At 42.6% G+C, this 22,934-nt stretch overlaps 1 protein-coding gene across 1 annotated transcript in view; it reads left to right on the top strand.

The window, feature by feature from the left end:
* OTOA (otoancorin) overlaps positions 1-22,934 on the top strand; it is a 76,224-nt gene that overhangs the window by 2,077 nt on the left and 51,213 nt on the right. Inside the window, exons 5-10 of the mRNA XM_008061762.1 lie at positions 914-1,001; positions 3,437-3,568; positions 8,227-8,462; positions 13,322-13,425; positions 17,382-17,482; positions 20,103-20,242. Coding sequence (XP_008059953.1) covers positions 914-1,001; positions 3,437-3,568; positions 8,227-8,462; positions 13,322-13,425; positions 17,382-17,482; positions 20,103-20,242 — 801 coding nt within the window. The remainder of the gene's footprint in view (positions 1-913; positions 1,002-3,436; positions 3,569-8,226; positions 8,463-13,321; positions 13,426-17,381; positions 17,483-20,102; positions 20,243-22,934) is intronic.

Genomic DNA, 22,934 nt, shown 5'->3' with positions numbered 1-22,934 from the left:
CTGTCGCCCAGACTGGAGTGCAGCGGCCGCTCCCGGCCACCGCAGCCTCGACCTGCTGGGCTCCGGCGATCCTTCCACCTCAGCCTTCCGAGTAGCCGGAATTACAGGCGTGCGCTACCACGCCCGGCCAATTTTTGATTTATTGTAGAGATGAGGTCTCGCCAAGTTGCCCAGGTGGGTCTCGAACCCGCGGGCTCAGGCAATCCACTCACCTCAGCCTCCCAAAGGCGCGGGATTACAGGCTGAGCCACCGAGCCCGGCTTGGAGTCCAGCTCTTAACTATGCCACTCCAGCCTCTTGTGGCATAGACAGCATCTGCTTTTTTTTTTTTTTTTTCGAGTTGGAATCTCACTTCGCGTCACCCAGGCTGGAGTGCAGGGGGACACAGGCTCACAGCCACCAAGTGTTGACCTGCTGGGCCCCAGTGATCCTTCCGCCTCAGCCTTCCAAGTAGCCAGAACTACAGGCATGCGCTACCATGACCGGCTAATTTTTTTCATTTATTGTAGAGACGAGGTCTCGTCAAGTTGCCCAGATAGGTCTCGAACCCGCGGGCTCAGGCAATCCACTCACCTCAGCCTCCCAAAGCGCTGGGATTACAGGCTGAGCCACCGAGCCCAGCTAGAAGTAGATTTCTTAACCAGGCACAGTGATAGTGGATCCCATTTCCAATTCTGGATGGATAGATGGAGTCTGCCTGGACTGAGGAATCCCATTTTCTCAAAGACAATTCTCCGTTTCTAAGCTGTATACAATATTTTAATCCCCAAAACATTTAGATTGACTACAAGCTAAACTGTCTGACTTGGAAAGATGTCCTTACTATCTTAAGTTTAAAAAACAGATGCTAGTGCAGCACTGCTTGTAAGAGAACCTGTCACTGTGACTTTTTCCTGTCTGTCTTTGACTGAAGATCCCACGTGTGGACGGAGGACTTGTCCCACAGAATCCTGGCCTATCTGAATTCACGGAATGTTGCCTTTACCATCCCCAGCCTGCAGGTGTGTACCTGAGACCCATCTATATGTTCCCTTTTCAGTGCTCAGGAATTGCATGTTCAGGGCCCAGGTAAATTGGAGAAGTGAGCATGGAGATAGTCTTTGCTTCTGCAAGGATAAGTGCTCTGTCCAGTGTTTATTGAAACTTGATATAACTCTTTTGTCTTTTTTTTTTCACTTTCCCACCTTTGATGGAGACATGGCATATTAGGGAATAGGCCGAGCTTCTGTAACAAAGAGACCCAAAATTAAGGCAGCTCAAATAATTTAGTGTATTTCTTTCTATGTAATAGTCCAGAGCTAAGTGGGAGATCCACAAAGGAAGGGCAGCTCTATTCTGTAAGGCCATTCAGGGATCAAACTTCCTTTCATCTTTTTGCTCTGTCATCCCCTAAGAAGTTCAACCCATGCAGTTGAAACACCACATTCATTCTCCAACCCAGAAGAGGTGAATGGAAAGAGGAAGTGATGGATAAATGTCTTTTTTTCTAAGGATATGACTTGCAAGTTATACAATTTCTTCTGCTTACATTACATTGGCTCACACGTCACAGTCATATCTTACTTTGAAGGAGTCATGATCTGGCTAAAAGTTGAGGGTTTCTATAGATAACAAGAACAGTAAAGGAGTGGATATTTGGGCATAATGATCAATCTCTCAATTACGGGTCCAAGAAATATTTTTTCTTTCCCTTTTAACTCTATTATAAGGAAAACAACAGCATAAACATGTAAATAGGTAGCAATGGATATTTGCCTTAAGGGGCACTAGGGCATGATGGGGACTGTGACAAATTGGACAGCACTTGTCTCTTCAGCTTGACCACTAGCTCAGTGTGGTGTAGCACAGAAAATTGAGGAAATATTTCTTTCAGTATTCAAAAATTATTTACCTGGTTTAGTAAAGAAGCCGCTCGCATCATCGACCAATGAATACAGTTTTGACGTATGTCTTTGTTGTTTCAATTTAATATCAACCAACATTCATGCCACAACTATACTCAGAGAGTTGGTTGTCTACCAGGTATGAAGACACCCCCTACCTGGAAGTGGCTGTTGGCTCTACATAGCACCTTCTTTCCCTTTTCTCTTCACTAGACATGGGAACCTAAAAAAAAAGTAATGCCTATCCTTTTTTTCTCTAGCAATAAGGTTTCGCATGAGAAGTATCTATTTTAGCCTGATGATTAGATATACCGCTCCCTATGTATATACCATATTCAATTATTCATTCAATATCTACTTATTTAACATCTACTTTCTTCCTGGCATAGTTTTAGATACTAGAGACTTACAGGAGCTCAAGATAGTCATGTTACGACTCTCATAGACCTTTTATTCTATTGGAGATGGGGAGAGACATTAAGTAAATCATTATTCAACTCATTTAGAACAGAAATAATAGCTGGCACTATTGAGCACTTGTGTGCTAGACACTATCGAAAACACTTTACACAGTCACTTAGTCCTCCTAATAAGCCTATGTGGTAAGGCCTACTATTGCCCCCATTTTTCAGATAGGAAAACTGAGGCCCAGAAGTAGCATTGCTAATAAAACACAGATGTCCAGTTACATCTGAATTTTAGATAAACAATGAGTCGTTTTTTGGTTAAGTATGTCCCATGGAACATTGGAACATACTTATACATATTAAAAAATGATTCGTTGTTTACCTGGCGTTCCAATTTAACTGAGCATCCTGTGTTTGACCTAGCAACACTAGGTAAGTAACTTGCCCAGGCTACAGAGCTAGTTAGCATCAAGGTGAGGATTTACATGTGGGTTGTCTTGATTTAGAATTCCTCTTGCCCATGGCATCACACTGTATTGCCTTCCTAGAGCACCTCTGTTTAAGGGAGGCTTAGGAAATAATTCTCCAGATAGCAGAGGAACTCTCTTTCAAGAGAAGCTTCTGGCTGTTGCTCCTTCCTTGTCCTGGAGAGGTCGTCACAGAGAATTCGTTCATTTCCCCTGAATTCTGCTCCTGGGCTGACAGCTGAAGTTTGAGCGCAGCGCCATCTGGGGGCACTAAACTTTTAGGACAAAGACCAGCGGCTCTAGACTTGCGACTTCAGTCGCCTATGGAGAGCAGGCAGGCCACAGAATGTGGAAATCAGGATGGCCGGGCTTGCAGCGTTACTTCAGCAAGCAACGGTCCCTTGGCCCATCAATTATCCCCCAAAAGGGGATGTGTGTCCGGTGTTGCCAAATCTCTGGATTTTCCAAAATAAATGGGAAATCTGGATTTTGTGAGGAATTCCCTGACTTTTAAATGTCAACAGCTAATGAGAACATTTAGAGCTGGCCAAACCAAACACATCTGCTGGTTGTGGTGTCTGCAGGGCTTGAGGTATGTGGGCCGTGGTGCTGGCCGTGGTGCTGACCGCGTGCTCCTGCCTTTCTGTCCTCACCGACTTTCCCAACACCCCACATCCAGGCAGCCGTGGAGAATCACCTGGAGCAATGTTTGTACCAGCCCCAGAATCTTCTGGAAGACCTGAGAAAAACAGATGCACAGCAATTCCGCACCGCCATGAAATGCCTCTTAGAAGACAAGAAGGACCGCTTGGTGAGGCGTTCTGGGCATCCCAGGAGCAGAAAGGTCCAGGGCCAGTTGGTTTTCATTGAAATGAATCCAAGGAAGCCTGACTCAGGCCTTGGCCCTTTTTTTCCTTTAAACTTTTTACTTTAAAGATATGGGGTACAATTCAAGGTTAGGTATACAAATGTTCATTATGCAGGTTCTCTTGTTGATGAGGTGTCCCCCCCATCCCCACTACCGCCAATCTCACCTTCTTCACCCCCAGCAGTTTCCCACTACTGTCAATCCCTTTATTATAGTATTGTGATAATTGTTCAAAGCCTGCTTATGAGTGAGAACATGTGGTACCCAGTTCTTTGTTTCTGTGATAGATCATTCAGTATTATAGACTCTAAGTCCATCCAATTTGCTGTGAAGTCCATAATTTAGTTCTATATGGCATTGTGTATATGTACCACATTTTAAAGACCCAGTCTTCTTTCAATGGGCAGCATGTTTGGTTCCATGTTTTTGCTATTGTGAATAATGCAGCAATAAACAATGCGTGTGCAGGTATCTTCTTCATAGAGTGATTTGAATTTCTCCAGGTATATTCCCAGCAGGGGGATTGCGGGGTCATATGGAAGATCGATTTTTATTTTTATTTATTTATTTTTTTGAGTTGGAGTCTCACTCTGTCACCCAGACTGAAGTGCAGTGGTTGCTCCCGGCCACTGCAGCCTCGACCTGCTGGGCTCCGGTGATCCTTCCGCCTCAGCCTTCCAAGTAGCTGGAACTACAGGCGCGTGCTACCACGCCCGGCTAATTTTTAAAAAAAAAATTTATTGTAGAGATGAGGTCTCGCCAAGTTGCCCAGGTGGGTCTCGAACCCACGGGCTCAGGCAATCCACTCACCTCAGCCTCCCAAAGCGCAGGATTACAGACTGAGCCACTGACCCCAGCTGGGAAGATTGATTTTTAGATCTTTTAGGAATTGTCACACTGTTTTCCACAGGGGTTGTACTAGTTTACACTCCCACCAACAGTGTAGAAGTGATCCTCTTTCCCCACATCCTCTCCGGCATCTGTTGTTTTTTGAGTTATTGATGATGACCATACTGACTGGAGTTAGGTGGTATCTCAGTGTGGTTTTAATTTGCATTTCTTTGATGACTAAAGAGACTGAGCATTTTTTTGTGTATCTGTTGGCTGCTTGTGTACCTTCTTTTGAGAGTGTTTATTCCTATATTTTGCCCACTTTGTAATGGGGCTGTTTGTTTTTTTCTTTTTGGCATGCTTTGAGTTCTTTGTAGATCCAGATGTTATGATTTTTCCCTTCTTTATCTCTTCTCTCTTCCTCCCTCTTCTTCAAGCTTCTGGGAATTTTAGGATCTGGGTTTTCTCACGTTCTCCAAAGTTCAAATGAAGAGTCTTATCATGAGTGGGCACTAAAAAATGAGGGGTGCTCAGGATCTTTTAATAGTTTGGTTTGATAAACACTCAAATGATTATTATGCAACAGTGGGCAACAGATGACAGACTGTTCCTGTCCTCAAGAAACTTATAGTCTAGAGGGGAGGCAAAAACAGAAACACAAATTTCCACAAAATGAGGTTAGTGATATAAGAAATCACAAAATAAGGCCTCTGAGCCCCACAAGGTCCTTGGGATCCAAAAGATGAGGTTTAGAGTTTTTTTTTTTTAATTGGAGATAGTTTGGTATGAAGCAATGTTTTCCAAAAGCAGTTGAACCGTTTAAACATGTTCATGATATACTTAGTTTAATGTCTGTTATTAAAATATGATGAATTCATCAAACCAGTTTGATAAAGGAATGTAAAATTTTCTTTTGAAATAAATTTAAGTTTTAAAAAAGAGTTCTTGAAATAAAAATATGAAATAAAGGCAGTGGAAAAATAGGGTGGTTCATGAACATGATATTGCTTAATGTTTATTGAGGGTTTACCATGTGAGAGGTATTTATCTAAGGAAATGACCAAGTAACTATTTCTGTAAAGGGCTGGATAGTATTTTAGGCTTTGCAGGCAAATGTTTTGAGACTCTCTGTGTCAGTTACTCTCTTCACTGCCATTGCATTGTGAAAGCTGCCGTAAGTGATAAGAAAATTAATGGGTGTGGATGTGTTTCAGTAAAACTTTATTCACAAAAATAGGTGGTGGGCCAGATTTGGGCTGTGGGTCATAGCTTGCTGACCACTTTTCTAAGAGTTTTACATGCATGGACTCATTGAATCCTCTTCAGAGCCTTCAGAAATAAGATTGATAAAAGAATCTTGCCATTCCAATACTCAGATGAGGAAATGGGCTTGGAGAAATTCAGTTAAGTAGCCTCAATTTACATAGCTTGGAAGTAGCAAATCTGAATCTGGTGATGTCCATAGTCCCCTTTTTCGAATGTTTTAAAATCTATTTAAAAATGCAAAGGAAGCCAATTCTATCAAAAAACATTCATCAAAATGTATAAAGACATAATTAGGGTGTAGAAATTTGTGCTTCTTTAACACATTCAGTAACAAGATTTAGCAACAAGTCTAATACATTCTGTAATTTTGAGGACATATTGAGTGTAAATAGGATTTCAAAATATCTGCAACAATGTGATGTGATATGAACGTATCTGAGATTTCGATCAGAGGTCAAAGATCCTGTTACTACCATACGTTGTTGCCTCCATTTATCCCTGAGGGAAATGCTAAAGGTCAGTTCTGTGTGGGTAAAAATGAGGATACAGTGTTCCCCCAGTGTTCACTGATGCTCCAAGCTCTACCTATGTCCCCTGCTTCAGAACCCTTAAGTGCACTCTTAACCATTACACTGTTTAGCCACCTACAGCAAATGACTGAAGTTAGGAAACACTTGGTCCTGGTTAAAGTGTGGGTTTGTGCCCAGATACATTTTTTTTTCCAGATCCCAGCTCAATTGTGCATTTGGGCTGGTGGCTTATTCTCTGTTTCAGTCACCTGTGCTATTGAGATAATAATAGCATGTAACATTTGTTGAGTGTTCACAGGCACCAGGCATTTTACATTCATTATCTCATTCCATTCCTACAGGTCTAAGCAATAGGTCCTGAGTTTATCTCCATTTTACAAAAGAGAAAACGGGACTTAAAAAAGATAAGTCATTTGCTCAAGGACATGCAGATAATAAGCAGAGGCACTGGGATTTGAACCTGGGAATGTCTGACCCTAGGACCCATGGTGCTTAACCTATAGAACTGTCATGAGAATTAAATGAGGTAATGCATGTTTTTTCCATGTTTGGCATGGTGCCTGGTGTGAAGTCAATGCTCAGTAAATGGTATATAGTGTGAAGAAGGGATTCATCAGATGGTGACTAAGCCTTGTCAGCATTTCTAGGCTCTGTGGTTCAAAAGATTCATTAATTCACCCATTTATTCTAACAGGCCATGTGTTCATTGTCTTCTAGGTACCAGGCACTCCACTCTGTACATAGCTTGGGTCACAAGAATGTTTCTAGCTCAACTCTGAATAAATGTTGGAATCAATGCCTAGGCTCCACCCAGATCAGTTAAATCAGACTCCAGATAGCATTTGTTGGAGATCAGTACTTTTTTTTAGTCTGGGAGTCGCACTCTGTCACCCAGACTGGAGTTCAGTGGCAAGATTATGGCTCACTGCAGCCTCTACCTCTTGGGCTCAGTCAATCCTCCTGCCTCGGTTTCTTGAGTCGCGGGACTATAGGTGTGCATCACCATACTGGGCTCATTTTTTTGATTTTTTTGTAGAGATGAGGTTTCACTATGTTGTCCAGGCTGGTCTTGAGTTCCTGAACTCAAACAATCCTCCCACCTTGGCCTCCCAAAGTGTTGGGATGACAGGCATGAGCCACCAAACCCAGCCTGCTGGAGATTAGTGCTTTCTAGAAACTTCCAGATGATTCTGATATGCAACCAGAGTTGAGAACCAGAGACCTGAAGAAAAGACAGGCACATGAGCCTCTTTAATACATCGTCACTTTTGGTTCAGGATGCCCTGAGAGCACATAATGATTTGAAGTAGGAAATTGGAGGGGATTAGAGAAGACTTCCTAAAGAGGTGATGACTGGGCCCAGCCTTAAAGAATGAGCTAGATTTCTTTAGAAGAAGGAGGAGTGCCGGGCTCGGTGGTTCAGCCTGTAATCCCGCGCCTTTGGGAGGCTGAGGTGAGTGGATTGCCTGAGCCCGCGGGTTCGAGACCCGCCTGGGCAACTTGGCGAGACCTCATCTCTACAATAAATCAAAAAATCAGCCGGGCGTGATAGCGCGCGCCTATAGTTCCAGCTACTCGGTCGGCTGAGGCGGAAGGATCGCTAGAGCCCAGCAGGCAAGGCTGCGGTGGCCGGAAGCGGCCACTGCAATCCAGTTTGGGCGACAGAGTGAGACTCCAACTCAAAAAAAAAAAAAGAAGAAGGAGGAGGAGTGGGAAAGGGATTCCAGCAATTCCAAGAACCTGAGGCATGACATTCATGGTGTATCTGGAGAGCGAGAAGGCTCCTGAGTGAGTGGAGCAGGTAAAGGCTTTGACGTTGTTCTATAGGTGACGGAAAGTTCTAGAAGTTTTGACGAGCAGCGTGGTGATAAAAGGTGATCACAAATGTCCCCACTGCTGCAATGTGTGGGCCCTCTCAGGGCCTCCAAATCAAGGCAGCTCTCAAGGCAACTGTAGCTTCTCTCATTGCTTTAGGACCTGAAAGACATTGTCATCGATGTGGGAGAAATTCGGGAACAAGCCTTGCAGAGCCCTGGAGTGAACCGCAGCCTGTTTCTCATCACACTGGAGAGGTGTTTCCAGGTGTTGAACTCCCTGGAGTGTGTGGAGATCCTGGGCAGGGTGCTTCGGGGTTCCTCAGGCAGCTTTCTCCAACCGGACATCACGGAGAGGCTCCCCCGGGACCTGCGTGAGGATGCCTTTAAGAACCTGTGAGTGCATCCTCCCACATCTTCACACCACACACTAACCCTCAGTGGCTGTTGTGGGACCTCAAGGTGGTATTACCTGGCAGCAGGGAGAAGACAGATGGGGACAGGCTGATATTCCAGTTCTGGAGCAGAAGCTTAAACTCAGTAGAGTTGAGAGATGATTTGATTAAAAGTCTCCCACATTTCAGTCATTTTGGTACCATTCTCACAATTTTTGCCATACCTACATACCACCTGTATTATTATTTTACTTTGTGTTTTTCTTTATAGTGATTTATTCTTTTTCATTAAAAATATTTGTTGTAAAAGTAAAGTTGGTATCATTACTAAAAATTGGAAGCTAGTATCCTTTGTCTTAAGTAAAAGTAACCATGAAAATAAATCTAGTGCAAAAAACAAGTGTCACAAAGTCCTAGCTAGATATGTTGCTTGAGTGTCTTAGTCATTTTGGGTTGCTAACACAATGATACCATAGACTGGTGGCTTAAACAACAAATATATCTCTCTTTTTAAAAAAAATTACTTTATTTTAAAGATATGGGGTACAATTCAGGATTAGGTATGCAAGTGGTCATCGTGTAGGTAAAGTTTGGGCCGCCCTTTGGTCCTCACAACAAATATGTCTTTCTCACAGTCCAGAGACTGGACCGATTCGGTGTGTGATGAGGACTTGCTTCCTGTTTATAGAAGGCATCTTCCTGCTGTGTCCTCACATGGTGAAAGAAGCAAGGGAACTCTCTGGTGTCTCTTTTAAAAGGCCATTAAAAATAATAATAATAAAAAAGGCCATTAATCCCATTCGTGATGGCTCCAGCTTCATGACCTGATAACCCCTGAATAACCTTGGGGATTATGATTTTTGGGGGAGCACAAACATTTAATCTATAGCACCAAAGCTCTAAGCTTGGGAACTGTTCTCTTAATTAAAAAAGGAGCTGAAGGCCGGGTGCAATGACTCAACCCTGTAATCCCAGCACTTTGGGAGGCCGAGGTGAGGGGGTTGTCTGAGCACATGGGTTTGAGAACAGCCTGGGCAGTTTGGTGAGACTTCATCTCTACAGTAAAAAAAAAAACAAAAAAACTATCCAGGCGTGGTAGTGTGTGCCTGTAGTTCCGGCTACTTAAAAGGCTGAGGCGGAAGGATTGCCAGAGCCTAGTGGGTCAATGCTGGGGTGGCCGTGGGCATGCCACTGCACTCCAGCCTGGGCAACAGAGTGAGACTCCAACTCAAAAAAAAAAAAAAAAAAGGAGCTGAGTGTATGTGAAAGATTCACTGGCACTAAATGGAGACTCTCCTTGAGGGACAACAGGAGTAACAGAGCACAGAAAGAGGAGAACTCCTCCCTTTTGGATGCCATGCCAGCTCATCTTTGTTAGCATCCAGTTCTGTATGAGATTACACTTTGAGGGACGCAAAATTAGAGGGCTGTGTCTAGGACTCAGAGGGCCCTAGGCGTTGTTACCTCCAATTCCCTCCTTTTACTAATTGTAACACTTTACATCCCTTACATCCTTGCAAGGCTCTTTCTAAATCTACAATAATTTAGAAACAGGGAAGGACCAATATGATGACAGCAGCATGGGATATTCTTTTAATTTTAATTTTGCAGCTAAAGGACTGTAGGAAAAACAGATAATATACTGACCTCATTTTTGTCTTCCTGGTGTCTGTTTTGACCAAGACATAAAACACATAAAAGCCTTTTGCTCAGCATGCCAAAACACCATCCCTTTTAAATCCAGTGTCTCCTCCCTCTTCCACTCACTCAGGCTGTATGAGGATGGGCGTGGTGATGGCACGAACGTCTTTGGGAGAGGGAGTTTATTGGTCACTGCTCACCTGATTGCAAGTGACAGAAAAACTCATTCAAACGGGCTTGAACCAAAAAGGGGATTATTGGATGATGTAATTGAATAGTTTTAGGTGTAAGGGCTGGCTTCAGGCACAGTTGGATCCAGAGGCTCAAATTATGACATTAGGAATGTCTTTGACTCATTATTTCTCTGCCCTTCCTCCTGTGGGTTGGCCTCATCTCAGGCTGGCTCTTTCCACATGTAGCCCAAGCAGATTGGCCTGCTTCTTAGAATGTCCAGTCCAGAAGAGACAGAATTTCTCTTTCCACCAGTTCCAAGCAAAGTCTTAGACTTGATTTCTATTGGTCCAAACTGAGTCATATGCCCATTCTTGGGCCAATGACTGTGACTAAGGGGATCTAATATGTTTTTTTTTTTTTTGAGTTGGAGTCTCACTCTGTCGTCCAGACTGGAGTGCAGTGGCCGCTCCCGGCCACCGCAGCCTCGGCCTGCTGGGCTCCAGCGATCCTTCCGCCTCAGCCTTCCGAGTAGCCGGAATTACAGGCATGCGCCACCACACCCAGCTGATTTTTTGATTTATTGTAGAGATGAGGTCTCACTGCCCAGGCGGGTCTCGAACCCGCGGGCTCAGGCAATTCACTCACCTCAGCCTCCCAAAGGCGCGGGATTACAGGCTGAGCCACCGAGCCCGGCTAGGATCTAATATGTTTTGAATGGCTTAGATGTAGGTCAAAACCCAACCCGAACAACATGGACCAAGAGTGGAAGAAATGAGATGTTTTCTAAAAAAAAAAAAAAAAAAAAGGTGCTGTTATGAGAAAAGGGGGATGGATGCTGGACAAAGCCCACAGATGTCCACTACAAAACCTAGCTTCATGTAGATCCTGAATAATACCTAGGGGGCAGGTTATGAGCCTTGCAGACTTGTATACAGAAAGAGGAAGAACAATATAGATGTAACATTGCCCAACTCCAGATGCCCAGCTCTTGAGTAGAGAGTCTGGAATATGCCCCTACTTCCACTCTAATGGGCACCATGTAAGCCAACCCCTTCAGTCATAGATAAATAAACTGAGGGCTAGAGAAGGGACAGTGTCTCTGAGGTGACCCTGTAGAATTTGTCTTTATCTTAACTCAATCCATGTCTTTGGAACCCCAATTCTTTCCCCTTCCCATTCTATTCTGCCCTCTTCTCCTTGTGAGGATCATGCCATTAATCCCATTCCCATTTTTCAGATGAGGAAATTAAGGCACAGAGAGACTAAATGACTTGCCCTAGGTCAGACTCCTAGGGGATGATAGAACCAATATTTTACAAATGAGCAAGCTTTCCCTTAAATGATATTTATCATTTTTTAAAAAAGAACTGTATCTTGTCCCAGTCCCTGCCCCTGCCTGTACATCTACTCTTGCTTTTAAGAAAAATAAAAAAAAAATTAGAGAAGACATTACATTGAGCTTAAGGGAAAGTTTGTCTATTCACATATAAAATGGCTGGAGGAGAAACAGCAATAAAATTGAAGCTTAGAAAATGTTGGTGAATGGGCTGTTGGTGAATTGATATTCAGTGGTGGTAAGTGGGGGTGAGGGAAGACTTCCAGGAGGAGGAGACTCAGCTGTTTCGCAGGATGAGCAAGAGGGATGGTCAGTACCAAATGCTGTGAAAGAGAAAGTCCTATTAGGACCAAAGAGGACCTCTGACTATGACCAGAAGGAGGTCATTGGTGACTTGGGTCACAAGGACTGATGTGGTGAAACCGCATCTGGGAAAACTGGATTGCAGTGGTTTGAAAAGTGACCAGTAGCCGGGCTCGGTGGCTCAGCCTGTAATCCCGTGCCTTTGGGAGGCTGAGGTGAGTGGATTGCCTGAGCCCGCGGGTTCGAGACCCCCCTGGGCAGCAAGACCTCATCTCTACAATAAATAAAAAAAAATCAGCCGAGCGTGGTAGTGCATGCATGTAATTCTGGCTACTTAGAAGGCTGTGGTGGAAGGATTGCCGGAACCCAGCAGGTCGAGGCTGTGGTGGCCGGGAGCAGTCACTGCACTCTAGTCTGGGCAACAGAGTGAGACTCCAACTCAGAAAAAAAAAAGAAAAGAAAAGTGACCAGGACACTTCACATCCAGCAAGAGGTCTGTAATCAAAATATCAGAGAATTACAGGTGTTGACGAGTATGTGCAGGAATCAGAATCTTCTTGTACTGCTTCTGGGAATATATACAATGGTGCAGCTGCTTTACAAACAGTCTAGCAGCTCCTCAAGAGGTTCAACAGAGTTGCTATTTAACCCAGCAGTTCCGCTCCTGCATGTATACCCAAGAGACATTGAGACATACCATATGCACACAAAAACTGGTATGCTGATTTTATAGCAGCATTTTTCATAAAAGACAAAAATGTTCACCAAACAAAATATAGTCTATTCATTTGATGGAATATTATTTGATCATAAATAGGACTGAAGTACTGATACATGCTTCACCATGCATGAATCTTGAAAACATCATGCTTCAAGATTGCAAGACACAGGACTACATACTGTAGGACACCATTTATAGGAAGTTTCTAGAACAGGTAATCTATGGAGGCAGAAAGTAGATTAATGGATCCTAGGAGGTGAAGGGACTTGGGAGTTGAGGGGTGATATCTAAGAATATGGATGGGGTTGCCTTTGAGGTGCTTCAAATGTTCTAAAATTGTTTGTTATGATGGTTGCACAACTCTGGGGATACACTGAAAAGCATCGAGTTGTACACTTTAAGTGGATAAATTGTAGGATATGGGAATTGTTTCTCAATAAAGCTGTCTCCCCTCCCCCCACCAATAGGAGCAAAAGGAAGCAAGTGAAGACAGTATGTATAGAGCACTCTTTGGAAGATGTTTAGCTGTGAAGGGGAAGAGGAGAATGGGAGAAATAGCTACATGTAGCAGAGGGGTGGGAAGGGTAGTAATAAGACAGCTGTGGCACAATTTGCTGTTCTGACTCCCTTGTAAAGCAGCCTCCATCTGTTTGTTATTAATTAATACTGTGCTTGTGTTATTTAGATCTGCAGTGTTCAAAGATCTCTACGACCAAACCTCTGCTCATTCCCAGAGAGCACTCTACTCCTGGATGACCGAGATACTGCAGACTTCCTCCAATGCCACTGGTGAGCCTGTGCTTTGAGGTGGGGTCACTTTTTGGGGAAGTACATCCTCAAAGAAGTGCTTCATCTCTGAAAATGTGGGTTTGATTTCATTGTCTCTTATGATTTTTGCCACCCCCTGCCACTTCCAAAAAGTGTTTGATGTGGTGTATGGAATGAAACATATACCCCCATTTCACAAATGCACTTTGCACATGTTGAAGTCTCTGAAATAATGATGTGTCTGTATCTTATAATCATTGGCATGCCCTAGTTTTTTTAGTGAGACATAAATAATGATAGCATCTTAGATTCAATGAGAACCTTTAGTATAGGCTTGCAAGTTCAAAATCTTTATACAAAATATATATTAAAGTGAGCCAAGATAGTTTTGTTAGAAAATATAGGTAATAAAGCACAGAAATTTAACTCTGAGCTTCCTGGCAACCAAAGCAGAAATAGATCAGGATTTGTTTATTTGATAGATGTTTATTAAAATCCTAGTGTGCCCTAGAGTAGTCAAATTCACAGAGATTGAAGTTAGAATGGTGGTAGAGTTTTGGTTTTGCAAGATGCAAAAAATTCTGGATGGATGGTGGTGACAGTTGCACAACAATGTGAGTGTACTTACTACCCCTCAACTGTACACTTAAAAGTGATTATGCTATGTATATTTTAACACAATTGGAAAAAAAGAAAAGAATGGTTGTATAGATGAGGAAGGCAAGCAATTTCTCAGATGGCTTCAACTTTTTAAATTTTCCTGTCAGTAATGCAAATAGAACAAACTTTCAAACACTTTTAAAAGAGCCTACTATGTGTCAGTAGCTGAGGATAGAGAAGAAAATAACACAAAATCTCTGTTTTCACGGCTCTATTGTTTTACTGTGGGAGGGTAGGTGGAAAAAATTTTTTAAAAGTACATAAATAAAGAGAAAAAGAGGCGGGGCACAGTGAGTCACACCTGTAATCTCAGCCTTTTGGAGGCTGAGGTGGGAGGATCGCTTGATCCCCGTGGGTTTGAGACCAGCCCGGGCAGCTTGGCGAGACCTCGTCTCTACAATAAATCAAAACAAATTAGCCGGGCATGGTAGTGTGTGCCTGTTGTTCTGGCTACTTGGAAGGCAGAGGTGGAAGGATCACCTGAGCCCAGCAGGTTGAGGCTGCGGTGGCCATGAGCATGCCACTGCACTATAGCCTGGGTGACAGAGTGAGACTCCAACCTAAAAAAAAAAAAGAAAGAAAGAAAGAAAAGAAAAGAAAAGAAAAAGAGGTGGGGCACAGTGAGTCACGCCTGTAATCCCAGTCTTTGGGTGGCCGAGGTGGGAGGATCGATTGAGTCTAGGAGTTTGAGACCAATCTAGGCAACATAGTGAGACCTTGTCTCTACAAGAAATAATAATAATAAGAAAAAAAATAGCCAGGTGTGATGGCATGTGCTTGTAGTCTCAGCTACTTGGGAGGCTGAGGTGGAGTGATTGCCTAAACCTGGGAGGTCAAGGCTGTGGTGAGTCATGATTGTGTCACTGCACTCCAGTCTGGGTGACAGAGTGAGACTCCGACTCAAAAAAAAAAAAAAAATAAATAAATAAATAAATAAAAATAAAAGGAAGAAAAAGATACTGGCAATTGCTATAAAGAAAATAAAATGGATAAATGTCATGGAAATGATTACTACAGGTACTTTAGACTAGAAGAGGGTTTGCCAGATGTTTTCTGTAGGGGCCACAGTAAATATTTTAGGCTTTGTGAGCCTATCCTCACTGTCTCGTTCAGCTCTGATATAGCAGCTGTGTCTCAATAAAACTTTATTCATGGACACTGAGATTTGAAATTCATATAATTTTCATGTCACCAAATATCATTCTTCTTTGGATTTTCCTTTTAACTGATTAAAAATGTAAAAGCTATTCTTGGCCCACGGGCGATATCAAGACAGGTGGTGGGCCGAGTTTGGCCCACAGGCTATAGGTGCCAACCCCTGGATTAAGGAAGACTTCTCGGGTGGGTGATGTTTGAATTAAGACCAAAATGAGAAGAAGGAGTCAGTCATGTGAGAAATGGCATTCCAGGCAGAGGGAACAGTGTGTACAAAGGCCCTGAGGTGGGAATGAGCTTGGTGTGGGGGAACCATAAAGATACCCAGTGGGATTGGGGTGTAGAGAATGCCAGTCGGCCCTTTTCCTGGAATTAGGCTCTGAGATTTGTGTCTAATGAACATTAAACAACATAATAATCAATGTCTCAAATGCAGAGTAGAATTCCTTCAGCCTGGTGCATAATTATGGCCTCCAGGAATCTCAGCCTCACACTGTGTAACTGTGAGAAAGTCACTCAACCTCAAGACTTCCCTGTCTTTATTGCCAGAGTTTAATTAGGCACAGCCTTTCCTCCTAAAATTCCTATATGGTTTGTTTTATTATTAAACTACAGTGAATTAAAATTAATTATATTTGGACATTAACAATTTTTTTCATGAAGTTTCATGAGGTAACTAGAAATACTTTGGCTATTAAAAATATCCCAAGCTTGGGAACCATTGATCTGCAGAAATACAGTTTGTAATTAATCATCAGTTAAATAATGAACAACTCATTTTTGTGCTGGGTGAATTTTGTGATTCTACCCTCAAAACTCTCTAGCCCTCTGGGGCCACACTTTCCTCTAATAACCAAGGCAAATGTCTAGAGTCCTCTTCTAGGGGATCATAGAGAGTCTGACTGTGTTCACCCCAATATCTCTGATTCCAGGGTTGTGGGAGGACCCCCCCTTTGTTCTTGTCCTTCAGCCCATGCAAAAGCTAACTCTCCCCCCCCCCAACTTTTTCTGAGTTGAGTTCTCACTCAGTTGCCCAGGATGGAGTGCAGTGGCACAATCATGGCTCACCACAGCCTTGACCTCCAGGCTGAGGTGATCCTCCTAGCTCAGCCCTCCAAGTAGCTGGGATTACCGGTACGCACTACCATGCCTGGCTAATTTTTCAGTTTTTTTGTAGAGATGATGTCTTGTTATGTTGCCCAGTCTGGTCTTGAATTCCCGGGCCCAAGCAATCTTCTGGCTTCAGCTTTCCAGAGTGCTGGGATTATAGGAGTGAACTACTTCATCTGGCCTGACGTCTCCATCTTGGTTGGGTATCTGTTATTGCCCATGGCTTCTGCAACAGCTCTTGGTGACAGATTCACCACACCCTATAAATGTTTCCTATTTCTTTCATTTTCCCGAATGCCACCAATCTAATGTGGTTGAGTGTAAATATCTTTTACTAAAGGACTGGGGGGCAGTGGTGGCCAATTCCAGCTCAGTGGAACTTGGGGGTGGATCCTGAACATGATTGGTTTGAAAGTCCTACTGACATCTCAGTTATAGGGAATTTCACATGCCAGAACAGGATGACAGAGAGAGCCCTCTGGGAACTCAGAGGAAGGAGAAAGTATTTCTGGTGAAGGAGGTAAGAGAAGGCTTTAAGGAAGAGAAAGTTGGAGCTTGATCTTGAGGGTGGGATTTGGATGCAGAAGGATTGAGGAAAGTCATTCTGGGTGGAGAGAAGGGCCACTGCAAATAGAGATTGGGAGAACATTTGGGAGGTATATAGTGACATGTTGATTATAAGGATGATCATCATTATTATGGGAGTAATGAAAGAGAGTCAAATATATTTCAAGTTGCCAGATTATTTAGTAACTAATTGAACTAAAATTATATTTTGTAATCTTAAGTATTACAAAAACAATCTGCATTTCTACTAAGCTCCCAGGGGATGCTGGATCTCCAGGTGGTGGCATCAGAGATCATGTCCTGTGTGTAGCATAGAGTCTCACAGGTAGGCTCTCAGTATATGCCTGTTGAATGAATTCATGATGAATTAATGAATGCAAGAAGGATGCCCAACACCAAAGATGCTGTTGACTACTATCACATACCAGTGTAAAGGCTTCTCTTTATTTATTTACTTATTTATTCATGTATTCATTTTTTTGTAGATGACTTTGCTTCATGGGTCAGTGCAGAAAACTTATGGATTTTGGGCAGATACATGGTTCACCTATCATTTGAAGAAATTATGAAAATTAGTCCTGTAGAAGTAAGTTGGAAAAGTACATTTCTATGTCCCCATCACCAATACACCTGGGATAGTGTTCTTTCAACCTCTGATGTTCAGCCAACCAGTCAAGGTGCCTTGGAACTTGAACAATTGCTAATATATCTTGGGCCTCCACAGAAAACTATTGGAACAAAGTCTCAAGTGGTCAGTCATAGGATGGTGTTTTAGTATAGAAGAGCTAAGAAAAGAAAAGAAAATTGTGGACAATGAAGATAGCTCTAATGTGAATATACAGGATACAAAGGAATAGTTGACTATGAACCAAAAGTCATTTAAAGGTATGTTTGTACTCAGAAAAGGAGGGGGGGGGGAGAGAGAGAGAGAGAGAAAGAAAGAGAGAAGTTTCTGTCTTTGGGAGTATGAATGCAAACCAAAAGCAACATGGATTAATAACTACTTATATTTATAGCTATTTATATTTATAGCTAAGTCAGCATGAACAATGATTAGATTTTAACTGCAGAGTTAACAGTGGAGAAATGTCCATGGCCTAAGGTTACTTAACTCACTAGTCAACTTGTCTCTTTCCTTCTTCTGATGTTGACCCAATGATACTAAAATCCTTTGGGCATCATGATTCTGGAATGCAGCTCTCCAAAGAATTCTACCAACATAGGGGCATTCAGGAAGAGTTTGGGGCTTACCTCCATTAAAAAAAAATCACATGTGCCCTGACCTTCTCCTGGCTGGGAGATAAATGTTTGCACCAAATGACTGGCTCATTCAAGGACCTGTTGACCCAACAATGTCTGGTTATTATGAATCCAGAGGCAGAATGAGGTTCTTCTCTTTTACCAGGGAGGCTGGGACTATTTCCAGCATCTTCTAATTTTTGTAGCCCCCAGTTCTAGGGTCAGCCCTCCCCCCTCATTCACTCTCCCAATGTTGAGTGACTTTCTGAAATTGAATACAGGTTAAATTCTTAGAAGACTGGGCCTCTAGGGGAAATGTTAAGATCAAGCATCCATTTTTCATTTTTCAGTCTTTAAAAATGTAGAGAAGGGAGGGGAAGCCAAGAGTACCAGCCTTAAGAGGGATATTATATGAACAAAAAGTACAATCTACAAAGGAGAGACAACTCAGTGAGCTCCTTTAAACACAATAACAATGCCTCAAAATATAGGATGCAAAATCTGTTGGAAATACAAGGAAAAATGGGTAGGAGCTCAATAGCAGCAGCAGACTTTAACGTGCCACCCGTGGACATGCAGACAAAAGAGGAACAAGCATGTAGAGAATAGTATACTTAATAAAGTAATACACATACACAGAGAGACATAATATATATATGTATGTGTATATATGTATATATACATATATACACACACCAAACTTTGTGTCTTACAAAGAGAACACATATTCTTTTCCATCACTTATTTATTTTGTTGTTTAAATTTTATTTTATTTTAAAGATGTGGGTTACAATTCAGGATTAGGTATACAAGTGGTCATCTCATAGGTAAAATTTGGGCCTCCCTTTGGTCCCCACTTTGCCTAATTTGAGATCAGGTATCCTTATTGATGTTATATGCCCCCCTCCCTCCCCTGGCAGTTTCTGGCTACTGCCAATTCCTTTCTTACAGTATTATGTTACCATAATAATATGTTCAGGGTCCACTTAAGAGTGATCTATCACTTATAAACTTGCTTATCTATTAAAAAATTCTGGCTCAGCCTGTAATCCCACGCTTTGGGAGGCTGAGGTGAGCGGATTGCCTGAGCCCGCGGGTTTGAGACCCGCCTGGGCAACTTGGTGAGACCTCATCTCTACAATAAATAAAAAACTTAGCCGGGCATGGTAGTGCGCGCCTGTAGTTCCAGCTACTTGGAAGGCTGAGGTGGAAGGATCGCCGGAGCCCAGCAGGTTGAGGCTGCGGTGGCCGGGAGCGGCCACTGCAGTCCAGTCTGGGCGACAGAGTGAGACTCCAACTCAAAAAAATTAAAAAAATAAAAAAAAATAAAAAAAATAAAAAATTCTGATTCTTCAACGCAGAAAATTTGTGGTGTGCATTTAATATAATAAATCTAAGAATGAATGTGTAAAGATTAGTTTTGAAAAGTCCAATGACTCAGATATTAAAAAATAATAACTTTCTTAAGTAACAGTGGAGTTGAAGAGGAAACCAAAGCAACAGTTACAGATCATTAAGAAATAAATGACACTGGGTTTGATGGCTCATGCCTATAATCCCTGCACTTTGGGAGGCTGAGGTGGAAGGACTGCTTGAGCCCAGGAGTTTGAGACAAGCTGGGGCAATATACTGAGACCTTATCTCCACACAAAAAATAAAAATAAAAAAATTTAGCCCCATGTGGTGGTACATGCCTATAATCTCAGCTACTCAGGAGGCTGAGGCAGAAGGATCACCTGAGCTTAGTTGAGGCTGTGGTGAGCCGTGATTGTGCCACTGCACTCCAGCCTGGGGACAGAGTGAGACTCGACTCAAAAAAAAAAAAAAAAAATTGGTAAATCAATGACAATGAAAATCGGGTGGTGTATCTAAGTGTCTGGGGTTGGGGCATAGCTCAGACCACCAGAGTGGGGCTATACTGGGTCACTTATGCCTTCCTCACTGACCTTTCTGTCTTTGTACGCTAGATTGGGCTGTTTATCAGCTATGACAATGCCACCAAGCAGCTGGACACAGTCTATGACATCACCCCAGAGCTGGCCCAGGCATTTCTGGAGAGGATCAGCTCCTCCAGCTTCAACATGAGGAATACCTCCACCATCCACAGGTAAGGGCTGTGGGCTCTTTCCCAAGATGTGATCTACACATCAGATTTTTCTGAGCAGTAAAAGAACCTGGGTGGCGAGGGAGGAGGCTGGTCTGTCTCTTTGAACAGTCCCACATCATTCTATGCATTTGAGGGGAGATGTTTCCCAGGGAGTCAGGAGTTTTTTTGAAGAGATTATGAGGAGGGTAAGGAGACAAATGCTTCCCAAGCATCTTCTCTGTGCCAGGCATTTAATGCAGACTTTTTCAAGTGCTAATTCCAGCTCTAAGCATGGAAATGGAACATTTTAAATACTCAGGACTTGGTCCTGTTCCCAGATGAATGCATGATTTCCATTAGGTTGGGTCAAGTGTTGGAAATAGCTTGTGGGTCCCTGTATTTGAGAACCCCTTGCAACTGGGGAACTCTGCATGAGCTCAGCTCTAGAATTTAGTGATTATAACATGATCCCCCCCTTGAAGCCATTTTCAGCAGGGGAAGGCCAGGAGTGGCACACTCTGAGGGTGTCAAGCAGGATTTGAATGTCAGGGGGATGGGGCATGCATGGGGGAAGGGATGGCGAGCAACATTCAGCCCTCTTTTCTTCATCTCTCAGGATCTCGTTGTTACACTGCTCCCATCCTCATATTACCACAAGTTTTTTTCAAATGAGTCACATTTAGGGAATGTAGTAATAAAAACTGATGACACCTTCTTTCCCCATCTCTACTAATTTTCACTCATTAGCATGGGTTCCATTTTTTAATGGTTATATATTTTTAAAAAATAGTCTCATGGTTAAGAACATGCAAACTTAAGCCAGGCTTCTGGAATTTAATCCTGGCACTGCTGATTACAAGTTGTGCGATCTTAGCCATTTTTACACCACCTTTCTGTGCTTTCTTTTTCCCATCTGCAAAATGGGAGATAAAAATCTCCCTGCCTCATTAAGGTCCTTGGAAGGAAGGATTAAGCACACCTGACACAACCTAAGTGCTCAAGAAATATTACTTTTTTGACTTTGAAAATTTATTTTTTATTTTTATTTTTGTTTATTTATTTATTTTTTTGAGTTGGAGTCTCACTCTGTCACCCAGACTGGAGTGCAGTGGCCGCTCCCAGCCACCGCAGCCTCGACCTGCTGGGCTCCAGCGATCCTTCCGCCTCAGCCTTCCAAGGAGCTGGAACTACAGACACGCGCTACCACGCCAGGCTAGTTTTTTGATTTATTGTAGAGATGAGGTCTCGCCAAGTTGCCCAGGCGTGTCTCGAACCTGTGGGCTCAGGCAATCCACTCACTTCAGCCTCCCAAAGGCGCGGGATTACAGGCTGAGCCACCGAGCCCTGCTAAAAATTTATTTATTAAATTGAGAGATAAAACTTATATATATATATAAATCAAACTAGTTAACATATCATTACCTCATATACTTATCATGTTTTGTGATGAGAATACTTTTTTTTTTCAGTCAGTCTCACTCTGTTGCCCAGGCTGGAGTGCAGTGGCGTGATCACAGCTACCGCCACCTCAACCTGCTGGGCTCAGGAGATTCTTCTACTTCAGCTGAAATTACAGTTGAATGCCACTATGCCTGGCTAAATTATTTTTTTTGTTGCTATAACGACGAGATCTTGCTAAGTTCCCCAGGCTGGTCTCGAACCCCTCTGTTCAGGCAGTCCTCTCACTTCTGCCTCCCAAAGTGCTGGGATTACAGGTTTGAGTCATCATGCCTGGCCTAGAGAATAAAATCTACTTTCTTAGCAATTTTTAAAACTATTTCTTTTAAAAAAAACTTTATATATTTATTTATTTTGAGATGAGGTTTCACTATGTTGCGCAGGCTGGTCTTGAACTCCTGGGTTCAAGCAATCAATCCCTTTGCCTAGGCCTCCCAAAGATACTATCTGGTCAGCAATTTTCAAGTATGTAATACATTGTTACTAACTGTAGTCACCATGTTTTACAATAGATCTCCAGAATTTATTCCTCCTATTTAACTGAAACTTTGCTTCCTTTGACTAATATCTCTCCAACTCCCTTCCCACCCCCACCGCCCTTGGAAACCATCATTCTAACTCTCTGTGACTCTGCTTTTCTGTCACTCTCTGTGACTCTGAGTTTGACTTTTTTGGATTCCTAATGTCAGTGAGATCATGCAATATTTGTCTTTCTGTACCTGGCTTATGCATCTAGCATAGTATCCTGCAGGTTCATTCATGTTGTCCCATATGACAGGACTTCCTTTTCAAAGCTGAAGAGTATTTCCTTGTATATCTAGACCACATTAACAAATGCATTCATTCATTGATAGACACTTAGGTTGAATCCATATCTTGTGTAGTTATTCTTTTTTTTTTTTAAGCAAGGAGTTTATTTGTTTAGTTGTCATTTTTTATCAATATTTTTTTATTGTGATATTGTGGGGTACAGTTAAGGGTTAGGTATACAAATATGCTTCGATCAGGCGACCTTGTTGATAAGAGGGTCTCCCCATCCCCAGACAGATATTTACTACCATTAATCCTATCTTCCTTCCCCTCCCCCCCCATAGTTTCCCACCACTGTCAGTCATTTTCTTATAGTATTACACTGGATGTTCAAGGTCCACTCTATGAGTGAGAACATGTGATACTCAGATCTTTGTTTCTGTGAGAGGTCACTCAATATTATAGACTCTAGTTCCATCCGGGTTGCTGCAAAATTCAAGATTTT

The sequence above is a fragment of the Carlito syrichta genome, unplaced genomic scaffold, assembly GCF_000164805.1.
Source record: "Carlito syrichta isolate Samal-C Ts95f unplaced genomic scaffold, Tarsius_syrichta-2.0.1 Scaffold305573, whole genome shotgun sequence".
Taxonomy (NCBI): Eukaryota; Metazoa; Chordata; class Mammalia; order Primates; family Tarsiidae; genus Carlito; species Carlito syrichta.
This window is presented reverse-complemented; position numbering and strand designations above follow the sequence as displayed.